At 37.0% G+C, this 26018-nt stretch overlaps 1 protein-coding gene across 12 annotated transcripts in view; it reads right to left on the minus strand.

Annotated features, from left to right (window-relative positions):
- The window catches only part of Rab3-GEF (Rab3 GDP-GTP exchange factor), a 973693-nt gene that overhangs the window by 654170 nt on the left and 293505 nt on the right, over positions 1 to 26018 (minus strand). For all 12 annotated transcript variants that reach the window (XR_016547514.1, XM_090382519.1, XM_090382521.1 and 9 more), the window contains exons 5-6: positions 18793 to 18924; positions 3425 to 3538 (exon numbers count right to left, since the gene is read on the minus strand). Coding sequence is in view for 11 of the 12 variants with exons in the window: in XM_090382519.1 (XP_090238645.1) it covers positions 3425 to 3538; positions 18793 to 18924 (246 nt within the window). In the remaining variant the exon portion in view is untranslated. The remainder of the gene's footprint in view (positions 1 to 3424; positions 3539 to 18792; positions 18925 to 26018) is intronic.

Below are 26018 nucleotides of genomic sequence, written 5' to 3' on the forward strand. Positions count from 1 at the left end.
TAAATTCAAGGAGGTTTATTCTGTTACGCAGTGTTTCAAATGCATGACTTATGGTCACATAGCGAAGTATTGTAAAAGGGAGGTGCTGTGTGGTCACTGTGGAGAATTAGATCATTCCTATAGGGATTGTAAGAACAAGGATAAGAGGGTACATTGTTATGTATGTGGGAAGAAAGGTATGCCGGCAGATCACTCGGCAGTAGACAAGAAGTGCCCCGAATATGCAAGGGCACTAGAAATTTACAAGCGGAAAGTAGATTATGGGTGAAGTTGTTATTGTCTTGGGTATAATTATAAGTCCTATCGAGAATATTAGAATTAGGATGGATTGACCATGGTGACCATTACAGCATTTCCCTTGGAATGAATTTTCCTTGAAATAAATAAGATTTAATTGGTTATGTTGTGATTATGTGAAGTGGTTATGGGGTAAGTCGTCCTTTTAGATGAAAAACAGTTGAATATCTCAGAAATGAATATTTTGATACTACAAGTTGTAGTTTGTAAGAGTAGTATTGTGAAATAAGAACTCGAGCTGTTAGTGGCATTAAGGTGTTTTAAGATTGTTTATTTTATAGATTTTGTGAGTGAGCAAGGATCCAGAAATCCCTGGAATTCTAGTTTTAATATGAACTGGTAGCTGATAAAGAAACCCTGTCGCGCGGAGGGGAGTGAGTCTTAAAAGAAGTATTAGTTGGATAGTAGTAGCCTACCTCCACGCGGTAGGGATGGCAACTCTCCCCATTAACATCTAAGAACTTAAAAATAAGGTGGATTTTTCTTGGGAGAGGCTAAGTGGCTCAGTTGTGTTATAGTTTGTTACTGTTACAAAATTTTCTTTTATAATTGAATTCTAAAAGACTCAGATACAAGTTCCTTTTAAGAATTAGCCATGGATGGGCTACGGCCCAGGGAATGGCCTTTCTTGAAAGAGGTTTAAAATGGAATGGAATGGAATGGATCACCTGTGGTTATTTTAGAACATACATTTTACCCAACAGCTAATCACCTTCTTCTGCCTTTAACACATTGACTGCCACGCTAGTTTAAGAAAAAAATTCCCCAGGGGCCAAAAATTATTTAGGAAATAATTTGATTAGTAATTCTAAAATAAATATTGTCAGTGTTGTCGTTTTTTCACTTAAAATATAAAAAAAAGTATTTTTTTATGTCACATATATGTGACCAACATGGCCACATGTTGGTTACTTTATTTCTTGAGAAGCCGTGTCGACCAGATACGTGTGACACTATTACATATGAAGGTCGTTTGTGATTAGTTTATTGCATGCACAGCGAGCACTGCAATAAAACTAATTACGATAAAATAAACTCTCAAACATCGCAATAAGTTTGTCAGTATTGTTAAAGATTTTGTGAAAACAAGTTCGTTAGCGCGCTGTATTACCCATTATATTGTGTTGTATTTTTCTGCAAGTTTGTATAAGTGTTTAAAAAAAAAAAAAAAAAAATCTAGAAAGGAATGGCTAAAAGAAAATTACTAAGATAAGAGGAACTGAGAGAAATTGCTGGAATTTACAATTAAGCAGAGTTAAACTTCTCACAGACACACTGCTGTCGAGTTTTTCAGAAGTTCAACTTTATCTGTTATGGACAATGTACGGTGTTTGCACTTTACACCACGAGAGGCACTTCCTTTATGCATTGGAACCATGGCTGGGGTTAAATGTAAGCAGGTTAAAATAATAAATGCAAAAAAACAAGTGGGAATGGCTTGCCAGTGTTTATGAATTCGTGCCAACAGCTGATGCTGCAACCAACGCCACCAAAACAGTAGCGGCAGGTCGGTGCGCTGACCCGGGAAATTTGAAATTACATTCGCGGAAATTATGTCCGAATTAGCGGTGGAACTGGATTACTAGTGGCTGGATTAGTGATGGTCGACCTGTATTACCATTCTCCCCCTATCTAGCAGTTTCCTTCAACTCTTAAGGCATTCTCAATGATACTGCAAAAAATCCTTTGCACCACCTTCATTCAAATGAATACCATCTCACAAAATAGATTCCTTCTACCTGCAAGTGCTTGCCACACTGATTTCCCTGCTAAAGCCTTGCAGAGTCAAGTCCCTCAAGTCTTGAGTTAATCCACAAGGCTTTCGGTATATAATCCCTCCTATTGTGCCCGGGAAGAACTGAAGACACATTCTCATAGCATTTTTTCAGCATGGTCCTAAATTAATTCCAACAAATCGTCAGGTCAGTGTTCATTTCATATCATTAGTTCCCATATTAATAATTAAACCTCTCTTTGTTCCCTTATAAAAAAATATGTTACCCATTTCCCTGACAACAGAATCTGAATCTCCCAATAAAACTAAATCTCCTTCAATCAGATTGTATGCATTTGATTATTCTGTTGTAGGACCTGAATCGGCGCGGGGGGGGGGGGAAATACCTTGGCAGGTCATGACACATTTGAGCCCACGAGGAGTTCCCAGCTACATTTGTTTCTAGGACAAGCGTCCCTTTCTTCAGTGACTCAAATTCTTCTAGTAACAAATAGTTTGCTAGATTAATAGCAGTGGATTTCTACTAGCCCAATTTTAAACAAATTTGGGATGGCTTGACAAATCTTTCTAAAAGGTCCAAATATAAAATTCCATGAATATCCATACACTAAGAGCAGAGTCATTTCATGTAAATGGTGAATGGATGGATAATGAATGGACATAGTGAAGATGCATATGTACTAATGTCTAACAATAATTAATAATGCAGATCAGGAATAAATAACATACTTGAGGAATAAATGAAATTCACATATTTTTCAAAACTTCATATAATAAATTTTGTTTGTGGTGTATACGATAATCAAAGCAGCTGCTAAAGGGATTAACTCTATAGTATTTTAGAAAAGCTGTACAAAAAAAAAAAAAAAAAAAAAAAAAATATGCAACATATACTGAGCATGAGATCTTAGTGGATCACATACACTGTTCTCTGCACTGAATATGAGTAGAACCACAGCCACTTAATTGTGACTTTGAGCCTATACTGATAAATTTGAGATGCCCTTACTTGAAAAACATATCATAATCTTGACTGAAATTTGGCGGAGGAGTAAATGTAAAATCATGATCTTTTATGGCTAATGCAAAATCATAAAAACCACAATTTCAGGAAATCTGAAAAAAAGAAAAAAGTTGGTGGTACAGGCAAATGTGGGGTAGAACTTTACTGTGCTAAGCAAAGAAGGGAAACATGCACTGCTCCAATTTAATAAAGGAGTATAATGTTAAACACTTAACTTTATACAATGAAACTTTACATTAAGTATACACAGTCTGAATTAATAAACTAAAAAAGTAAACAATTTGCAAAAACTTTTCAGAAAAATCTATTTAAGAATCAAAACATATGCAGTAATATTAGATGAGGAGTTGTGAACTGCACTGCCTTACTTTGTTTGAGTCCAAATCAATGAGCCAAACATCATCTGGCAATCGAAACTGCCGCTTAAACATCAAAAAACTTGCTGGAACTCCAATGATATAAGGTGTAGGTGCCAAAAGAAGCTATTTACAAAGAAAAAATAATAAAAGATGTCTAAACTTTAAATCACAAAAAGTAATCAGGTACAGTAAACCTCACTTTTAAAGGACCTTATGGAGGTATAAGGCCTGTTCACTAAAGCTGATTGTCCATTAAACTCTAGTTATCAATAGTGATAGTATGTTACGAAAAGTGTTGTACTAGGAAATAAAAAAAAATAATAAAAATAATAAAAAAAAAAAAAAAAAAAAAAAAATGGTATTTGTTGTAATATTATATTTTACTGCATTGACCAGTTACAAGGAGTTGATAGTAAAAGAGCTTGAAATTTTTCCATATCATATAGTGGCAGTGCAAATTCTGACTAGAGCTTATTCAGAGTCTGAAGAGCTGATTGGTTTCAGTGAATACCCTCACTGGATGATAAGTTGATTCCCTACTGATGTCTCTAAACTGCTCAGCAAGCTAGTTGAAGATAGCAAGGGAAATCCTGGCTCCCCAGCAGTGAAAATCTTTTAATTGTAAATACTGTAAATACCATCAGACAGAAGTTGGGAAGACACAGACAAACAATAAATTATTTGAACTTAAACAAGAACCACAAATATGGAGCTCGAGCTTGAGGAAAGACAGGCATGAAGAAGTAATACTGGCAAGATTGCACATAGGGCACACACACCTGGCCCACTTGTTCCTGCTCATGGGTGATGACCCTCCTGTATGCATGCATTGTTCATCACAACTTACAGTTCGACATATTCTGTTAGATTGTTCGTATTATTCCCATATCAGAAATACTACCTTCCTTTCTCTGACACAAATGCAAGAACCTTTATCACTAACCCACCTATTGGGAAACAATGCCAATCTGGATGAGCTTTTCGCTTATCTCAAACAAATTAGACTTTATGAATATATCTAATAACAAATAAGGCAAACTCTGGTACCATTCCAAATATTTGAATAGGCACATTTTGGCCTCAGTTGCCATTGTGCCGAAAAACCTCTACACCAACAACAACAACAGAAGTTGGATCAATGAGTTCCACATAGATGAAAAGCTTGGTTCAATGGACGCTGTTCATTATTTCTGAAGTCCATTAAATTAAGGTCCAATAAAGTAAAGGTTTATTGTATTACCAACAGATGATTTAAATAAATATTAAACATTTTTATTAAGAAAAATGTAAATAAAATTCTTTATACAATAGTAGAGTATTGAAAAATTTATGTAACCCAAATTGTAAATATTAATTTCTTATTGACAAATCTTCACTAGATGTCCAACAGTTGTTGCATGTCAGCTTTCAGTCACTAACTAGAAGTGTTTTGCTTATAATCAATGGTGTTAGTAGTGATGAAATTCTTGAAATGTAAAATGAGCATTTTTTGGTCTCCTGAAAAACTGTTTTGTTAATAATGCCCTTTTTACTAAACACCACCATAATAAAGACAGCATATCATTTTCCCAGGAACATATGTTCATAATCAAATATCAAGCATCCTCAGATGTCTGATATTTATCTTTTGGAAAACTTATAGTAAATGGTGGCGCTGGTGGCGCCAGCTGTATGCTAGCTAAATTAGTGCGCTCTTAAAAATTAATAAATAAAGAAGGTTTTCGGGAGTGTTACTCAAAAAGAAGTTATATTTTAGATAAAATAAGTGTGGGTGAGTGATAGGTTAAGATTTGAGACCTAAACGTGGTTTTATTTTTCGGACTGAACTTTTTAAAATGGTTATCATTGTTATGTTCGGACATAGGAAATTTCAAGGTCATTAAATTTTTAAGGAACTATAATCAGTCACTGGGAATTCTTAGTAGAATAGTTGTGCTACATGATAGCTTTGATGTAGAAGTTTTCAGGATACCAAATTGTATTTAAAAATACTCACGTTTTGCTGAGTTATACATTATTGGTATTTTCAAGGTCACGGTAATTTTACCGAGTCAGCCATTTGGATGTTCCAGGAGATAAAACTACAGCAGTGCCACCTGCTTGGTCAGTGATGACTAGAAATTCGGCATAAATTGCGTAAAATTATGACATCACGAGGCAGCTTCATCACTGAATAAGAGCTACTCCATTTATATGGCTGCGGCAGGTTTAGTAGTTTAATTTGTTAATTTGTTAAACTACTAAAGCACCGAAAGATATATGCTCCCAGAAGGGCCTTCCATGGCGGAAAGGTTTCAGTGGAGACGTCAGACGAAACCCGTTTCAAAAGGTCCACACACGACCTTTTCAACTAAATTGTGATCCAAGAAAGCAACGGGAAACTACTTGGATTATCCTTCCCTTGAAAACTTCAATGATAGCAAGCAAAATAAACCACGGCCCCGAGTCTCGGCGTCCCTTGAATGGGGCAGGGGTGCTAAGAATCTCCGAGCTTGCGTCGAAGAATTTTCTGAAACTAGCTACATGGAACGTTAGAAGCCTACTACAACCAGGAAAACTAGCCAATGCTTTACAAGAAATGGAACGCATTAACATCAACATACTTGGGTTAAGTGAAACCAAATGGCCTGGAACAAAGAAGTTTACATCAAACGACCACCACGTCTTCTGTTCCGGAGGAGAAGAGAACACCAAGCAGACGTACGGCGTCGCTTTCGTTGTCCACAAACAACTGGCCAACAAAGTCACCAGTTTCACCCCAATATCGGAACGAATCGCACTACTACAGCTAGCAGGCAACAAGATCAACCTGAATGTGCTCCAGGTCTACGCACCAACAGCGGACAAAGACGATCAAGAAATTGAATTGTTCTACGACAAGCTAAGCAACACTTTAAAGTCGCTGAAGAAGCACGACATGACGGTCATCCTCGGTGACTTTAATGCCAAAATCGGTCAAGGAAAGCTACAAAACATAGTCGGAGAACATGGCTTGGGGACACGGAATGAACGAGGCGACAGACTCGTCCAGTTCTGCCAAGAAGAAAAATTTAGCATTGCCAACACTTGGTTCAAACTACCACCTCGACGACTATACACCTGGACCTCACCACAAGACTCTGACAACAATATCGTCAGGAATCAAATTGACTACATCTTAATCAACATCAGATATAAGTCAAGTGTCCTCAATGCAAAAACTTACCCCGGAGCTGACATATCATCAGACCATAACCCAGTAACAGCAACACTACGTCTCAAATTACGAGCAGTCAAACGCACAAGCACAACAAAAAGAATCGACCTGGAGAAACTGAAGAACACCGCCAACAGACGACAAGTACAGCTTCATCTCAACACTACAATCCGATCGATCGAAGCAGTAACAACAGACGTGCAAGCATTCGGGCGTTCACTCAAACAGTGCATCAATGAAACAGCAGAAACCCTGCTAGGACATCAGGCATCGAAAAAGAAACAACGGTGGATGACCCAGCACATACTAGACCTAATGGATGAACGGAGAATATTCAAAAACAACAACAACCGGGAAAAATACAAAGAAATACAACAAAAGATCAAACAGGAAATCCGGAAGGCGAAGGAAAAATGGATGGAAGATCAGTGTGCAGAAATCGAAGACCTAATCAAGAAAAATGACAACTATAACCTGCACAAGAAGCTTAAAGAAGCTGGAAACATCTACAAACCGGCTCCTATCCCAAGTTTATATACGGACAACAATCAACCTATACTAAGCAAACAAGCCAAACTCGACACCTGGAAGAGCTATATATACAATCTGTTCGGCACCAACAGAAAACCGGCAGAAACGCAACAACAAACACAGGAAGACAATCTCCACATATTAACATCTGAAGTGGAACATGCCATCCGAATAACAAAGCCAGGCAAGGCCTGTGGACCTGATCAGATTCATGTGGAACTGCTGAAACAACTAGACTACAGCAACATCCAACAACTAACGAAATGGTTCAATCAAATCTACAACAACAACGACATTCCATCCGAATGGCTCCAATCCATCTTTGTGGCCCTACCAAAAAAGGCTACCAGCCGGAAATGCGAAGACTTCAGGCTGATCAGTCTAATGAGCCAGGTGCTAAAAGTCTTCCTCAAGGTGATTCAGCAAAGGATAAGATGTAAGTGCGAAAGTGCACTAGGAAACACACAGTTCGGATTCTGCAGGGGACTAGGCACCAGAGAAGCAATTTTCTGTTTACAAATATTGCTACAAAGGTGCTATGAACATCAAAAAGACGTGTATATATGTTTTATTGACTACGAGAAAGCCTTCGATTCAGTAGACCACGACCGCCTAATTGACCGACTGAGAAAACTTGGGCTTGAAAACAATGATATCAACTTTATTACAACTCTCTACTGGAATCAAACAGCCCGGCTTCGCTATGACAACGATCTGACAGACCCAATTCCAATAAAAAAAGGCGTCCGGCAAGGCTGTCCATTATCTCCCATTCTTTTTAACATCTATTCGGAAATGATCTTCGACCAAACACTGGCTGACAAGAACATCGGCATAAAAGTTAACGGACACTACATCAATAACTTAAGATATGCCGATGACACAGCACTAATAGCGGATTCAGAACAAGATTTACAGACCATCTTGAACGAAGTGGACATAGAAAGCCAAGCATGGGGGCTACGAATCAACAAAAAGAAAACAAAGGTGATGAAGGTCAGCAGGACTGCAAGCAAAATCACGATCAAACTAAACAACGAAAAATTAGAGCAAATACACCGCTTCAAGTATCTCGGAGTGCTCATTGATGACCAGCTGAACCATGAGGCCGAAATCAAAAGCAGAATTGAACAAGCCAGGCAGGCATTCACCAAATGGAGAACCCTCCTCACCGACAGAAGCTTGAACATCGTGCTCAAATTACGCACATTGAAATGCTACATCTGGCCAATACTGCTCTACGGTGTAGAAACCTGGACTCTAACATCAGCCACTACAAAAAAGCTCCAGGCCTTCGAAATGTGGCTCTACCGAAGAATGCTGAAAATTCCGGGGACAGCCAAGATAACCAACGCACAGGTCCTGCAGGACATGCACACGGAACGGGACCTGCTCAAAACCATCATCAGCAGGAAATGCAAATACCTAGGTCACATTGCTAGGAACCAACAAAAATATCACCTACTACCACTCATCCTGGAGGGAAAGATCGAAGGCAAGAAACGCCCAGGCAGACCGAAAATGGCATGGCTAGATAACATCAACACCTGGCTTCACATGACAACAGCACAAATTCTACACGCAGCGCTAGACAGAGAACAATATCAAAACGAAGTCGCAAACGCCATTCGGCAGCATTAAAGAAGAAGAAGAAGATAGTAAATGGAATATGCTAAAACCTTAAAACAAACTGAAATAATTAAAAGTCAATACTGAATTAGAAAAGTCAAGACAGCTGTTCAAATACTATGTTGAACCTCATCAAATGTGGAGTTAGCGTTCACATAAGGAAAGAGGACACTTTCAACACGTTGCAATTTCTATAACAATTATCTTTACAATAATAATTAAATTTAACTGAAAATATACCATATATATATATATATATTTTTTTTTTTTTTAATGAAACCACAAACATGAAGGGTATCAGAATCTATAATACTTAGTACCATGTATGAGTTGAAGGTTGAGAAGACTGAAGATACTTGTTGACATTAGACTTGAATTTATGTAGATTGTAACTTTCAGGAAGTATGTGTGAAGGAAGGTTATTCCAGAAAACAGAAGTTGAAGGGACAAATGAGGAAGAAGAAAAGTTGCCTCTGTGAGCTTAGTTGGACAATAAATGGATGCTGAATATGTGTGGCATGTGTTCAGACTGGTTTGGAAGGGAGTGGCAGAATTACAGATGCCAATTCATAACAACAGTGTCCATGCAAATATCTAGAGAAAAGGAATGAAATAGAAACAGAATGTCTATGAGACAGAGAGTGGGGAGACTTTTTATCTACTATGGAACATTGTTCCCCACCTACATACATGTGGGAACAATATTCCATAGTGGGGCAAATTTGAGATTTGTTTGTTTGTTTTTAGGAGCATTAGCAACTAGGGCCATATTGCTCCCAGGAATATGCAGTGGTCATTCTCTGACCTTTCCGCATCCTCCATATTTGGTACTCACGGGCTCGAACCCCGGTCTAATCAAGAAGCGTGTACTACGCACTACTGCTCCTGCCCACCTGGCTATGGAGGCACCTTTGAGATTTATACAGAGATAGTTGTTTAGAAGAAAGTAACACTGATAGCAAATGAGAAAATCCAATTTGTTATATGCAGAGAAAGTAATATTTGTGATGTGCTTATGCCAAGGGAGATTAGAAGTTGAGGCAATCCCAAAAATAAAGATATATATTCTTGCATAGAAGTCTGAGAGTCACTGAAGAGCAGTAGACTGTTTTTTTTGGGATAAAAGATAGCACCGTGATTTAGAAATATTGAAATTAACTAAGTTATCTTTCCCACACTGGAGAATTACCTGGAGATCAGCATTTAAGAAACTGGTCATGAACATTCAAGGAGTTGAAGTTGTTTGTGCAGGGCAAGGTTTCTCAAACTCAAATTGCAATGTACCATCATCAAGAAAATTATGGCTAGGATTTCCAGTCAGTGGAAGGAATGAATATACAAGAGAAAAAGAGTGGTAGAAAGAACTGAACCTCAAGGAACATCAGCATTAGTGAAAAATTTAGAAGACTTATTTAAAGAAAATTATAGAAATTATAGAATAAATAAAACTTAGAATTTAGAAAATTTAAAAAACTTAGAATAATTTAGAATAAATACAACTGAAATACATTAAGGGCTTTAGCCTCAGGCTGTGAGAGATCTAGACAATGTACAAGTTAGTGAAAACGCATATTATTATACAGCTAAACTCTGAATTAGCAAAAATATGCAAAGGCGGCATCGTTTAAGTTATATCTCATATTGTGAATACCTTTAGGTCCTTGAGGTTGTCACAGACATTCTCTCAGATATGCCAGACAAGCTATACTTGCTACCTGGGAGTCTAAAACGCTAATGGAACTGATATTTGGGTGACATTCAAGTCAAGTGGACCAAATTTCGGCAAAGTCCGGACAGTGTGACAGCCAAATCCTCTGCTTGCACCTTCACAATGGTGGCACTGTTAGTAATCCTGGGTATAACCTGAATGCACAAGCACACTGTGAGTGATAAGCCAGGTGTGAACTAATGTACGCTGGGGGTTGAGGTGTGGTGCCCCACCACATGGAGGAATGCAGCCCCTCTGTGTTACCAGGCAATACTAGGTGGTAGATGATCAACCGGTGCAATCCCACCACTTTGCTTAATGGAGGCTTGAAGTGGTGGAACCCATGTTTAGTCTCCAGAGCTAAGTTCCGGTCAACCCTTCCCTATCTCTTCCATCATGCAGTATGACTGATGATTTTTGAAGTTATGATGCACACCATGGCGAGATCAAATCTTCCTTACATTTTGAGGGTACAGCTCTAAAACAGTGTTCGCAGGCCGCCTGCTAATTAATATACACCAGACCGAACCTGTTGGTAACTCTTTAGGAAGCTTCCAGATCAGCTAGTGTATAATCTTGCTACCTCTACTCTGCCAGATAGTGACTGGAGGAAGTCTGAGTAGTGTGTATGCGAGGGAGGGGGAGGCATTGTCGAGGCCACGTTATGTGAAGGATTGGGGTATATTCTTACCATGTGTACGCCATATCCAAAAATTTCATTACTTCATACAGCATGTCCCCCCCACTTTTTCTTACTATTGAATATACCATGAATTGTCAAACTAATAGAGTAAGCTTATCAGTGAAAAGACCTAAACCTTCCAAACACTTCCTAGTTCATTTCACAAATATACGTGGTCTCAATTCTTATTTCAATGATGTCCATTTCCACTTGCAGTCTGCCATAACCCATGTACTTTTTCTGATAGAATCTCAGTTATCGGTTGATTCAACTACTGCTCATCTCAGTTGCCCAAATTATTTGCTGTATGATTCCTTTTGCCTCAAAATGTCTGTTTCGATTCCTTTCGCCTTGTGCATATGTGTTATTTTCGCCTTGTGTTATGATTCCTTTCGCCATGTGCATATGTCTGTCCTGATATTCCCTGTCAGAGACTTGATAATTTGGAATTTCCTTGTTTCGATCTTCTCTGGCTTAAAATCTCTCTACCTCATTGTGTCAAATTCATCTGTTGTCTCTACCATTCTCCCAACTCCACTAATCACTTGGACCTCTTTGACTTCTTCTCTTTGCAACTTGACTTTCTCCAGTCCAACTTCCCTAACAGTAAGGTAATTTTCCTTGGTGATTTTAATGTTCACAACTCCAGCTGGCTTCCGTTTTCTAGTCACACCAACCCAGCTGGTTGAGATGCTGAGGCTTTTGCAATTACTAATGACCTTGCACAGACTGTTCATTTACCTACAAGAAGACTGGACAATCCTAACCATACAGCCAAAACACTTAATCTTTTTCTCACAAACAAATCTTCTAAGTACATGGTCGAAGTGAGTGGTCCTTTAGGAACCTCAGATCACAACTTGGTGATTGTCTCTTCTCCAATGGAGCCTTTATCTCATGGCTATTCCCAACCTCATATTGTTTGGCATTACAAAAATGCAAAATGGGATGACCGGCAAGATTTCGTTTCTTCTTTTCCTTGGTCGGATTACTGTTTCGAAACTTCTGATGCCAACGTTTGCTCAGATTGTGGCAGTGAAATTGTTCTTGTAGGAATGGAATCCTTTATTCCACGCTCCACTTTAAAATCTCGTCCTTTATCTAAACCTTGGTTTTCCAATAAATGTGCTAAGGCTCTTCAAAGGAAGAACGTTTCATATCGTAATTGGCTCGTTTCTAATTCTTCAGTTTCATTTTCTGCCTACACCAAAGCTTGCAACAATTGTAAAGCAGTTATTAATCAGTCCAAACTAGATTTTGAACAGGCTAAGAGTAGAAAACTTGCTTCTTGTCCTAATGGTAGTTGAGCATTCTGGTCTCTTGCCAAAGCTATTGGCCGCAACTTTTGCCCATCTCTGCTCCCACCTGTCAAAACCAGATGGTTCTGTTGTCACTTCAGCCAAGTATAAAGCTGACCTGCTAGTATCCCATTTTTTTCTAACTCGTGTATTAATGATCTTGGTAAAACACCTCCCAACACTCTCCATTCAATGCCTCCTGTGGTCTTCCGACGAAAGGATGTCAGAAGGATTTTGACGAATCTCGATGCTAAGAAAGCTCCAGTTACTTATTCGAAGTAGTGCAATATCATGGCAACTCGTTGGGAAGATATTCACAATATGAGATATAACTTAAACAATGCCGCCTTTGCATATTTTTGCTAATTCAGAGTTTAGCTGCATATTAATATGATGCGTTTGCACTAACTTGTACGGTGAATAAATACAACTTATTTATACAAATTTATACTTATCCACTATCACCAACAGAGAGCAGTCAGAGAGAAAAATGGATACCAATTGCAAAAGAACAGCCAACAATCCATAATGTGTGCACTTGTTTAGAAGTTTCTATGCAAAACATGTTCAAATGCCTAATATTAACAGCAACTGCTTAAGTTTCACCAAACTTTTCTAATGAATTTATACACAGATTGGTAATGTAGGCTCATATGTATACTAGTAGATCAACACTGACAGAATTGGCAATTGTTAATCAGATGTATGTTTTGAGATAGTTTAGGAGTTCGCAGTTAATGGATTTCTCCATTACTTCGGAGAGTAGAAGTAAGTGCAATAGTATGATAATTGGATGGAAGGGATTTGTCTGCCTTTTTAGGAACTGGCTGAATATGAGCAAATTTTCAAGCTGAAAGAAACACACCAGTGGAATAAGAAAACAACACAGAACAAGAGCAAGATTTGAAAACAAGTGGAGAAATGCCATCAAGACCTGGCACTTCCTTGACCTGGCATTAAGATTTTGTTCAAAATTCTTCTGAGATCCTTTTGAGAGAAACATAGAAAGCACTTTAAGAGAAAGCACTCTGGGGGAAACCACAGAAAAAAATGGAGGATACTGGGAATGGTAGGAGGCAGTTTATCAATATCAATACAAGAGTTAGAAGAAAAGCGGGATGCTAGTAAGCTGACTTTATCTTTAGATGGGCATGCAACAGAACCATCAGGTTTTAATAGAACTGGGAGCATAAATGGACAAAAGTTGTGGCTAATAGCTTCGGCAAGAGACAAGAATGCTTGACTATCACTTGAACAAGAAGCAAGTTTTCTACTATTAGCCTACATCAAGTCTGGATTGATTAATAACTGAACAGCCTTAGTACATTTATTGGAATACAAAGGTTTACATAAAAGGACCAGATTTTAGAATATAATGCAGAATAAAGGATTTCATCCATACAAGAGTAATTTCACTGATATGATCTGAGAAAAGAGTGGAAAATAAAAAGGAAAAGAAGAATATAAATTATGCAGATAATCCCATTTTACACTTCTGTAATGCCAAACAATACGAGGCTGAGAGAAAGGCTTCATTGTAGAAGAGAGCACCACTAAGTTTGATCAAAGGTGCCTAGAGGATTACTAACATTGACCATGTACTTTGAGGGGTTCTGGTGATAAAAAAGATCAAGAATTGAGTGTTGTGTGGCCAGAGTAGTCCAGTATTCTGGTAGGTAAATTAACACACTGTGTAAGGTGATTAGTAATAGAGAAGTGTCAGCACCTCAACCAACTGGGTCCAGCTGAGTCCATGTATGTAGAACATTGATGCCAGCTGGAGATGGGAACATGAAAATTACCACAATGTTATGACTTATACTAAAGAAAGTCAAGTTTCAAAGACAGGAAGTTAGAGAGTTCTGAGTGAGAGTGTAGAATAAGTGGAGCTGGGTCGCCTGATAGAGGAAACAAATAAATCTCACAGAATGAGGTAGAGAAATTTCAAGACAGAAGAGATCAAAAAGGATATTTCAAATTAGGAAGTCTCTGACAAAGAGCAGACATAGGCACATTTACCACAATTGAAGTATAAGGAATCATGGAGAAAATAATTAAAACAACTGAGATGGGTATCAGTTGAAGTAACAACAGGATTCTATCAGAATGAAATGGACATAATTGAGATTGGAACTGAGATCATATATATTTATGAATTATTAATGTACATTAATTACATTAAAAATTAATTAACTAATTGATCTATATGTTTGAGCTGTAATTTGCATAATTTATTATGCAATTATAGATTTATCTGTAGCACCCCAGCTTAAAATGAAGATTGGATGCTATAGCTCTATCATGTAATAAAAATGCTATTAATTCTCAAGTCTTTGAATTTTATGAATGGGATTTCTGCAGTTAGTATACAAAAACTCCAAACTTACAGATAGAATTAGCATAAGTATTAGTAATGGCATATGATGTAAGAAAGCAAGCTTATAACAGCATCATTATAAACTTCCATCTGTCGTTGTGGAAGTTGACAGGTTAAATAAATTTAAGGAGGAACTGGACAGGCATTTGGAGGGAATGGTGTGATTTTTTTTTTTTTTTTTTTTTTGCTGATGCTGCATAAGCTTATACACTTGCTTTCTTGCATCACATGCCACTACTACTACTACTACTACTACTATCTGCCAAAAAAAAAAAAAAAAAACACAATTCCCAATTCTATTCCCACCAATAGTTTGTCTAGTTCCTTGAACTTATTTAAGCTATCAACTTCCACAACAACAGATGGAAGTTTGTTCCAGCAATCTTCATCCAACCACTTGCTGGATAAAGGCAAACTTCTGTACATCTATTCTGCAACTGTCCTTCCCTTAATTTGAATTTATGTTCCCTCATGTGCATACTTTGAGCAAGAGGAAGAATCCATTCAAAGCGTTAAACTCCTCAATCAGATCACCTCACAGGGTCTTAGTCTCCAGATGCTGCAATTTGCAGAACTTAAGTCTTTCTTGGTAAGAGCAACCCTTTGTTCCCCCTCAGCAATCTCATTGTCCTTCTCTGCACTCACCCCAGCAGCTCTACATCCTTCCTAAAATGAGGCCTCGATACCTGTATGCAGTACCCAAGATGTGGCCTGTCCACTGCCATATACAATGGGATAATCACCTCCTTATCCCCGCAAGCAAAGTTCCTATATATCATTGACAAAACCCCATGAGCTGTCCCAACAGCCTGTGTGCACTGCCTGGGGAACTTAACATCTGACTGCACAATTACCCCCAGATAGTTTCCATTTTCCACTAATCTGAATGTAGTACCAACCAGTTGTTATGTTACTTAGGGGTTACTGCTACCAATATGCAGTACTCTGCATATCTCACCGTTAAACTTCAGTTGCCATTTCTCAGCCTATCTGCCTAACATTTATAGATTGTGTTGTTGTAGCATACCATCATCATTACTGTCATCATCGTTAACCACCTTGTATCATCTGCAAACTTGGACATCAAACCTGATATGCCATCATCAATATAGAAAACAACAATGGGTCTAACCATTGTTAACACTAATCAACGAAGAGCAGTGCCCATTGATAACCACTCTCTGTCTTCTCCCATTCAACCATTCTTTTTATCCATAGTAGTAACTTGCCCTTAATGCCACACTGCTCTAATTTGTACAGCAGTCTTCTATGTGCAACAGTATCAAATGCTTTCCTGAAATTCAAGTATATGATAACAAAATTATTTTTTACATCCAGTTCCTTTGTGAATACATCGATCATAGTATCCAATCAAATTGGTCAGACAAGACTTCCCCTTAACAAACCCATGCTGTGTCTGAAGTATAATTGCAGCCCTTGTTTAGATGATCCTGCATTACTTCTTTAACAAGCGACTCCATTATTTTCCCTGGAACAGAACCAACAGGTCTGTGATTACTTGTGTCATCCTTCGCAAATTAAAGATACATTCACACATCTCCAGTCTGCAGTGGCAGTGACCTCCTTGAATCCAAGGATATTCTCATAATTATGGCTAAGGGTTTGCTTACTTCCTTCACTGTCTCCCTTACTATATCAATCCCAGGTGCCTTTCTTATGTTTAACTTCAACAATTTCTTTTCCACTTTCCTCTCAGTTATTACAAAATTATTTATCTCCCTGTTAGTTTGATAAATTTCTGCCTTCCACTTCCCTAAAGAATTCCTCATGTGTGAATGTAGATGCAAACTATTCATTTTACAACTACATTCACCCGAGCAGGATCATCAACAGTCAAACCATCAATATTATGTGGATTTGATTCATTCCCTTCCTTTAGCATATAAGTAAAAAAATCTTTGTTGTTTTTCTTTGCATCATTTGCCAAAGATTTCTCATAATCTGCCTTTGCTTGCCTAACCTCCTTTGTGACTTGACTACAGACTAGTTTATATCTACCATAAGCTTCTGTGTCGTCTGATAATTTATACGCATCCCATGCATTTTTCTTTTCTGCCATGAGGCTCATCAGTCAATCTGACATCAATTAAAATAAAAAAATATTTATTTTTGCAGAATAATTACATTCTGCAATTTTTCAGATAAAAAGTTGTAAAGTTTGTAAGTGTTGCTTGCTTCATATGGCATAAAAAGCTTAGTAGCATCTATGATTAATTCCTCAAATGTTTCCCATTTAGAATTGGCTAATGGTAACATCATTAACTGGTTTCTGCTGTATAGAATTTAATAACTGTCTGTGGAAGTTGATAGGTTGAATAAATTTAAGGAGGAACTGGACAGGCATTTGGAGGCAATGGTGTGATTTTTTTTTTTTTTTTTTGGCTGATGCTGCATAAGCTCATACACTTGCTTTCTTGCATCACATGCCACTGCTACTACTACTACTACCACCACTGTGGTTACCTTTACGAAAGCAAAAACCCTTCCCTTTACACTTGATGGCAGTTACATCTTTAAATAAATCCCATATCAATACACTGTCACCTATTGGTTCTTTTATCTGCAGATTCTTAATGCATGAATAATCACTGCTGATAATCAGTTCAAGGGTATTACTCTCTATGGTTGCCACTCTCTAACATGCTGCTGTAGTTTTTGACATTTGCTGTAAACTGCAGTTCATCATCATCATCATGAACTTGGTCTGGCTTAGGTCTTTTAAGACCTGTTCCGTTGTAGCTCTTCAAGGTGGTCTTGATCTCGCCATCGTTGTCTTGGTCATCCAACATCTCTTGCCTGTAGGTTTGTAGTTAAAGGCTAAATTTGGGATCCGGTCTGGGTTCATTCTTTTTATGTGGCTGATCCATTTTTCCTGATATCGTTTTATGTCATTTACTATGTTATCTACTTTTAATTTCTCGTGGGTATCTAAATTTCTTTGGTGGTCTAGTCTTGTAAAGCCTAATAATGGTCTTAAAAAATATCATTTGTGCTGCTTCTAGTTTGTGTGCATCTTTCTTATTTATGACCCAAGTCTCACAGCTGTAGAAGAGGGCTGGTTTTGAAGTGATGTTGTGCAGTCATAATTTTGTTTCAGCTGTCATTTGTTTTCCGAAGTGTAGTTTAATTGTTCCATTCATTTTATTATATTTTTGTAGTTTAGTGTGGATGTCTTTCCCTTCACTTGATATTAAATTTCCCAAATAGGTGAAGTCAGATATTTGTTCTATTATTTTATCATCAATAACAATTTTGACTCTTTGTATTTTTTTTCCACATAATCCCACTGATTTTGTTTTTGAGGTGGAGATTTTCATCTCGTACTTTTTACTTATTTTATTAAGTTCATTTGCTGCTATCTGTAGTTCATCTTCGGATTTTGCAATTATAACTTGATCATCAGCATATAATATAGTTTGGATTTTATTCCTGTTGTTCAACTGCATTCCATTGTTAATTGTTTGTTTCCATTCTTTAAGAATTTTATTGGTGTAGATATTGAATAAATCTGGTGATAGTCCACATCCTTGTTTGACTCCTTTATTGGTGTTAATTGGGTCTGATAGTTGGCCATTGGAATATTTTATACAGACTTTTGAGTTTTCATATAGGCTTTGGATTGCTTTCCGGAGTTAGGTTGGGAAAATTTCTTCACGTAGAATCTGCCAAAGTTTTTTTCCTGGTTTACATTGTCATATGCTTTTAACTTAACTGCAGTTCTGTAACCAATTATACTATGTAAATAAATAACTTATTATCTTAATCATTGTTATAATAGCTGATATGGGAATAAATTAAAATATATATTCTTTAAATAAAAAAATATTTATTTTTGCAGAATAATTACATTCTGCAATTTTTCAGATAAAAAGTTGTAAAGTTTGTAAGTGTTGCTTGCTTCATATGGCACAGTAAATTAAGCAAAGATGTCTTACTTGTTCAGCTGAAGTCATACATGTAGGAAGCAATGGAATTACCGGAAACATGTATTCTAATGGATAAATCATAGTAACAAAGGCCATCACACTCATTGATAATGCATTATAATCACGCGACTGCATCACAACCTATAAATAAATTTTTAAAGTTTAATTAGAGTACATACAAAATTTACATCAAGGGCGTTGTGTTTATATAAAGTGCATAAATGTGGAGAGAAACTAAATATATGAGAACAAATCTCAGCGGATAAATAACTATATTCAGATAAATAAAATTGTGAAAATAGTACTAATTCACCATATAATACTTTGTTCATACTCATATTATGCCATCATACACCAACCGTATTAAAATAGTTTTATACTGTTTAAAATAATGCAATGACTAGATAGAACAAATAAAGTTTAATCGAATAAATAAACAATCACTATGTATAAAATAAAATATAATATTAAACTGCAAAATACTATTTACAATAAAATAAAATATATTTACAATAAAAATGAAATTAAAATACTAGATGATAAAAGCGCTAAAAATATACAGTAACTTTCAAAGGCATCTGCCTCCTTTTTCAACAGTAAAGTTTCATCGTACAGCACATCCTTAAATATCAGCAGGTTCACGGCTCTCAGCACATGGTTCCACAGGAGCATGGGCAGTATTTTCGTCATGTGTACTGGAACTGGAAATGGCTCGGGAGCGTGCCAGGCAGAACCGTTCATCATATCCAAGGATCACGGCCTCAAAGAGGGGATGAATACATATTTCCCTGTCTCTATTAATAGTACTCTTCCCGGAGGAACAGATCCGCAAGCTCTCGAGCCACTTGCGGTCCCAAAATCTATGTGCCCTGTCAACAATAACTGTCTCTCCGTCTGGAGAGATTTGATGGTGCTCCTCCCAGAAATGTTCTGCAACAGCAGACTTTCCATAATCGGCGGTACTTATTGCATTCATATGTTCCCCCAGACGATCTTTAAACCGATGCTTCGTTTCACCAACGTAACATTCTCCACAATCCAGGCATATAATCTCATAGACGACCCCACTTGTAAATTCTCTTGGTATGGGGTCTTTTACCTGTGACACAATTGTGTGCAACCTCCGCGCTGGAAGCTGTACACAGCGTGTCTGACATTCTCGTAACATGCGAGCTATGCGCTCCATTAGGCCTGAATAGTAGGGAGTGTATGCGGTGGCAACTGGTGTGAATGGTTCCCTTCGTTCCTGTTCCATTCCTTGGATATGTTTGTTTATGATCCTCTGGGAGTAGCCGCATTTACTGAGATCTGCTGAAGGGGAATAATTCTAAAATGCCTTTTGCTGTTCCAATGATCTGGCAAGAAACAACAAGTCACCTCAAAGGTTGTTATTTCTGCCTCACAAATACTAAGAGGTTTTCAAGGAAAAATAGATTTAAAATAAAATACCCCAACCTTCCGTCCACAATAAGACCAGTGCCACACACACACACAAACTCCCTATTCCTCCACCAAGTTGTGAATAAATCACTATTCCAGAAGAACAGCAAGAGTCACTAGAGCCCATACCTGTGCTCTCAACGTCTGCCAATTCTAGTTACAATTCTGAAAATGCCAAAACCCCACACTTAATTGAGCAAAGTGAACTTAATGATTTGGTTAGAGATTTAAATCTTCCAAAGCAACAGGCTGAGCTATTAGGATCTAGGTTGCAACAGCGGAATTTGCTGGCAAAAACCACGAGGATTTCTGTGTTTAGAAACTGAAATGAAAAGCTTGTGGGTTATTATCAAATGGAAGGTTCTCTTTGTGTCTGCAAAGATATAAACGAATTTATGGATGAACTAGGGTTTGAACATAATCCTGAAGAATGGAGATTATTCATCGATTCTTCTAAACTCAGTTTAAAGGCAGTTTTTCTATGCAATGATAATATCAAACCATCAGTCCCAGTGGCTCATTCAGTGGCTATGATAGCATATCATTGCTATTAAATGCCTTAAGCTATAAGAAATACTGTTGGAAAATCTGTGGAAATTTAAAAGCAATCGCTTTGTTGCTTGGACTACAGGGTGATTTTGCTAAGTATTGTTGTTGTTTCCTGTGTTTATGGGATAGTTGAGCAGTAACACATCATTATATTGTGAAGGAATGGCCCATCAGAGAAGAATGCGTTCCTGGTAAACTCATCATGAAATGGTGCTTCTCTTGCCTTTGCACATTAAGTTGGGTCTAATGAAAAATTTTGTAAAAGCACTGAAGAAAAATAGCGAAGGTTTCGAGTACTTAAAAAACCAGTTTCCAAAAATTAGTGATGCAAAGTTGAAGGAGGGTATATTCTTAGGCCCACAAAATAGATGGTTTTTAAAGGATGAAATCTTTGAAACTAAACTTAACACCACTAAAATAACTGCATGGAAATCCTTCAGAGCTGTTGTTAGCGGGTTTTTAAGGAATAAAAAAGTAGAGAGCTATAAACAGTTGATAGAAGAATTGTTGCATAACTATCAAAAGTTAGGATGCTGAATGTCACTGAAGATACACTTCCTACATTCGTACCTGGACTTCTTTCTGGACAACTTGGGATCTGTCAGTGATGAGCAGGGGGAACGATTCTACCAAGATATCCACACTATGGAGCAGAGGTATCAAGGACGATGGGATCCGGCAATGATGGGTGGCTATTATTGATAAGGGAGGACGATTCTGCTCATAAAAGTAAAAAAATAACTGTAAGTAGTACGATTTCCTATTTTTGCCTCCACTTTTGTGGGGTAATTGCTTACTTAAATCCAAATAGGTGTTTATAAAGTTTAAATATGTTCTTTTTTTATCCATTTGGAATGTTTACTGGTCGTCATTTCTATTTCAAGCAATTAATTTACAACAAAAGTAGTCAAGTACATTTAGATAAATAAAAATTCACAATTTTTGGAAAAAAGGAGCACGAAGCCATAACACGAAAACGTGCCGTGCTATGAACTTTCTACTGTCATTTTCATTTTCAGCACATGCGATTTAGTCAAAATCAGTCAATTTTGTACATGTTATTGAAAAAAAGGTTTAAAATTGTTGGCTAGTTATTAATGATATTGATGAAAGCATATCAAGTTTGCAGATGATACAAAGGTTGGCAGGGTGGTTATTGACAAGAATCAAGGCATATTATGTAGCAAAGCCTAGAAAGATTATGCAGATGGGCTAAGAAGTGGAAATGGAGGTTTAACACTGGCAAATGTGCAACAATTACTGCTGCATATGGGTAGCAGTAATCTCGGAATAACATACTAAGAATTAAGTTTATTAAGAATTTGCAGATAAAGGAACCACTAGGTGGCAGTGATCACTGTGTACTGATGTGGGATTTACTTAAAGATATAATTACCATCAGGGGTAAAGGAAAGGGTTTTTGCTTCTGTAAAAGTGAGTACAGTGGTCTCAGACAGTTTTTAAACTCTGTATAGCGGGATCAACTGGTGATGTTACCAACAGCAAATTCTAAGTGGGAAGCATTCGAGGAATTAATCGTGGAAGCTACTAAAAGTTTCATACCTATTAAGAAATATTGTTCACGGTTTAGGCCTAAATAGTTGTCAAATGAACTAATGAGACTCATGGCAGAAAAGAAAAATGCATGGGATGCATATAAATTATCAGGTGATGCAGAAGCCTATGGCAGATATAAGCTAGTCTGTAATTAAGTCACAAAGGAGGTTAGGCAGGCAAAGGCAGATTATGAGAAATCTTTGGCAAAGGATGCTAAGAAAAACAGCAAGGATTTCTTTACTTATATAAACTCTAAAAGGAAGGGGATAAATCTGATTGGTCCACTTGAAATCGATGGTTCGACTGTTGATAATCCTGCTCAGATAGCAAGCAAACTGAATGAGTATTTTGCATCTACTTTCACCATGAGGAGTTATTCAATGAGGGGAATGCCAGAAGTTTATCAAACTCTTACAGGCAGCTAAGTGATTTTTTTATAACTGAGTACAAAGTGGAGGAGAAATTGTTGAAGTTAACCAACAAAAAAGACCTGGGAGTAATTGTGCAGTCAGATATGAAGTTTTCTGAGAAATACAGTGTGTGTGAGTAATGGCAGTGTGCTACTGCAACAGGATCTAGAAAATTTGGGCAGATGAGCTGAGAAGTGGCAATTGAAGTTTAACATTGACAAATGCAAAGTGCAATCAGATTTTCAGTTTTCTGTGCAATACAGACAGGCTGCCATGGCAAATCATGGGGTTTTGTCAATGATATACAGGAATTTTGCTAGCAGGGAAAAGGTGGCGATTGTCCCTCTGTATAAGACAATAGTCAGGCCATGCCTTGAGTACTGCGTACATGTCTGGAGGCCTCATTTTAGGAAGGACGTAGATTTGCTTGAGCGTGTGTACAGAGAAGGGCAACAAAATTGGTGAGGGAAATGAAGGGATCCTCTTACCAAGAGAGGCTTAAATTCTTCAAATTGCAGCAGCTGGAGACTAGTCACCTGCGAGGTGATCTGATTGAGGTGTATAAGACCACGTCTTCCTTCACCGATGTTAATTCCAACGTAGTGAAAGCATCATATTTAGTGAATTTACATATTGCTAAGTGCAGAAAAGCTCACACTACTGGGGAAATATTGGTATTACCAGCAACCAAAAATATTGTAAAATGTATCTTGGGAGAAAAAGCAGCTAAACAAATTGATAATGTTTCATCAAATAATATGGTAAAATGCCAAATAGATGACATGGCATCTCAAGTAGAAGCCATTCTATTCGAAAGATTAAGAAAGAGCACATTTTATTCCCTGCAGATTGATGAAAGCGCAGATATCTCAAATTTGCCCCAATTGTTGGTTTATGTTAGATTTGAGCACGAAAATGAAATGCAGGAAGACATACTATTTTGCAAACCAATATGTGGAAAAGCAATGTCTGATGAAATATTTACTATAATTAATGATTACTGTAAGAGAAATGACATAAACTGGTGTAATTACCAAAATTAAGACAGTGGCACCAACATGTAAGTCTGTACACTGTGTAATTCATTGTGAAGCTTTAGCTGTGAAAAATATGCCATTTAATCTATCTAAAAAAGGTTCTAGATGAAGCAGTAAAGATAGTGAATTTTATAAAATCTCGAGCTCTTAATTCCTGATTATTTAACATTCTTTGCAACAAAATGGGGAGTGCTCATAAAAAACTCTTACTCCACACAGAGGTGAGGTGGCTTTCTCCGGGAAAGGCCCCTTATCATCTTTTCAAGTTGCACTCCGAAGTATATAATTTTCTTCAATCAGAAGATCCGAAAAAAGATAAATTTCTTGAATGAAAAGTGGTTATGCAGACTAAGTGGTTATTTAGCGTATATTTTTTCCCGACTGAATGACTTGAATCTGAGTTTGCAAGGAACAACTAGTACAGCATTATACAACTGAACTTAGTACTGAACAACTATACTGAACAACTATACAGTGTTTGATTTCAGTGATAAAATTAATGCTTTTAAAATAAAATTAAAACTAATGGAAGGACAGGTATTAAAAAACAATATGAGCATGTTATCTTCACTTCATGATTTTATTCAAGAAAATAACATATCTATGACCAAAAATATGACTGATGACATCCACGAACATATAAAATCTTTGCACACAAGCTTTAAAAAATATTTTCAGGAAGACTTTACAACACATAATTGGATTAGGAACCATTTCACATTCTTGAATGAGATCCCAGAAGATGTGATGTACAAGGAGTCATTCATAGATTTAGTGTATGATGGGGGCTTAATGGTGAAGTTTAATAGCTCAAACTTAAAAAATTTTGTCTATCTACCTGCCAAGAATATCCCCTACTTTCTAAGCAGGCACTGAAAGTTTTAATGCCATTTAATTCGACTTACTTGTGTGAGGCTGGATTTTCAGCAATGACTGTAATGAAAAATAAATATAGAACTATGATGAATATTGAATCAGATCTTCGACTGAGACACTAATCAATCCAGATATCTCTTCACTAGTAAAAGCGAAACAGATTCAGCCATCACATTAGATCTAGTAGCAAACAATGTTTTTTTTTTTTTGTGGAATATATAAATGCTTTGGAATCTGGTGTGTTTTCTTATCTTGATTTGCTTATCTTCTTTTCTTATTTGGATGTATTATATTGCTGGCTTTTGAAATTAAATAATTGCCTTCATTTGGAAAATTTATTATTTAAAGTAGATGTAATTCCCTCTGTAATTGTGGATTGTATGTAAATCTACATTTAAAAAGTTAAAAAAAAAAAAAAAAAAGTTATTAAAACAATTTTGTTTTTGTTATTAAAATTATAGTTTGTTAATAAAAAATTATAACTGTGCTCAATTAATGAGTTTAAATAATTTTATTTAAACCTTTTTTTAATCCTTTTTTAACTGTATTACTACTATAACCATTAGTGTTTAATTTAATATGTAGTAAATTTGATAGTTTTAAGGAATAATGAGAAAAATTAAAGTAAAGAGGAAAATGTTTAAACCACGTTATGTGAAAATATAAAAACCTCATTTATAAATTGTATTTTCTTAATTAATAAATATGTTTTTCTGTTTTTAGTAGAATAGCTTGGTTTTGCTTACCTAATTATTTATGTGACTTTTCAAAACAGACTTAAGTACTCATTAATTAACACACCGGTATATCGTAAGATACCAATATGGTTGACCGGTGCATGGGCTTATAAAGGTTGGGAACCTCTGGGCTATTGTATGTAGCCTTTTTTAACTAATTGAGCACTGGCAGGCTGTTGTTTTTATGTGCTGTAGCTAAGTACATAAGTACATGAGGTCACGGAGAGTCGTTTACAGGTAGTTGCGAAAAGTGACACAGGCAAGGAAGAGAGGTCAGGAGAAGGAGAAGCAGGAAGGGAGATGATTGAGATCGGTGACTGCCTGCTGTCATAGGCAGCTGCCGAGCTCGTGGACTATGAGAGGGTCAAAGATTGGATGTATGCAGGTGCCATTGATCGTATTCCTGGTGACAATGATGTGTGCAGATCCTGAAGTTGTGAGAGAAGCCTATGATTTTTGCATCCTTGAGTGTGATATCATGGCTCTCCTGCCAATAATGAGCAACTAGTTCTGAATGGGTAAAGTCAGCTTTAGTGATGGCGATCTGGTGGTCCCTCAGCCAGTCTTCCAAATGACAGATAACCTCCCCGATGTAGCTTGCGTTGCAGTCCCGGCACGGTATCATCATA

Source organism: Mastigoproctus giganteus, chromosome 10 (genome assembly GCF_048544385.1).
Source record: "Mastigoproctus giganteus isolate SK-2022 chromosome 10, ASM4854438v1, whole genome shotgun sequence".
NCBI lineage: Eukaryota > Metazoa > Arthropoda > Arachnida > Uropygi > Thelyphonidae > Mastigoproctus > Mastigoproctus giganteus.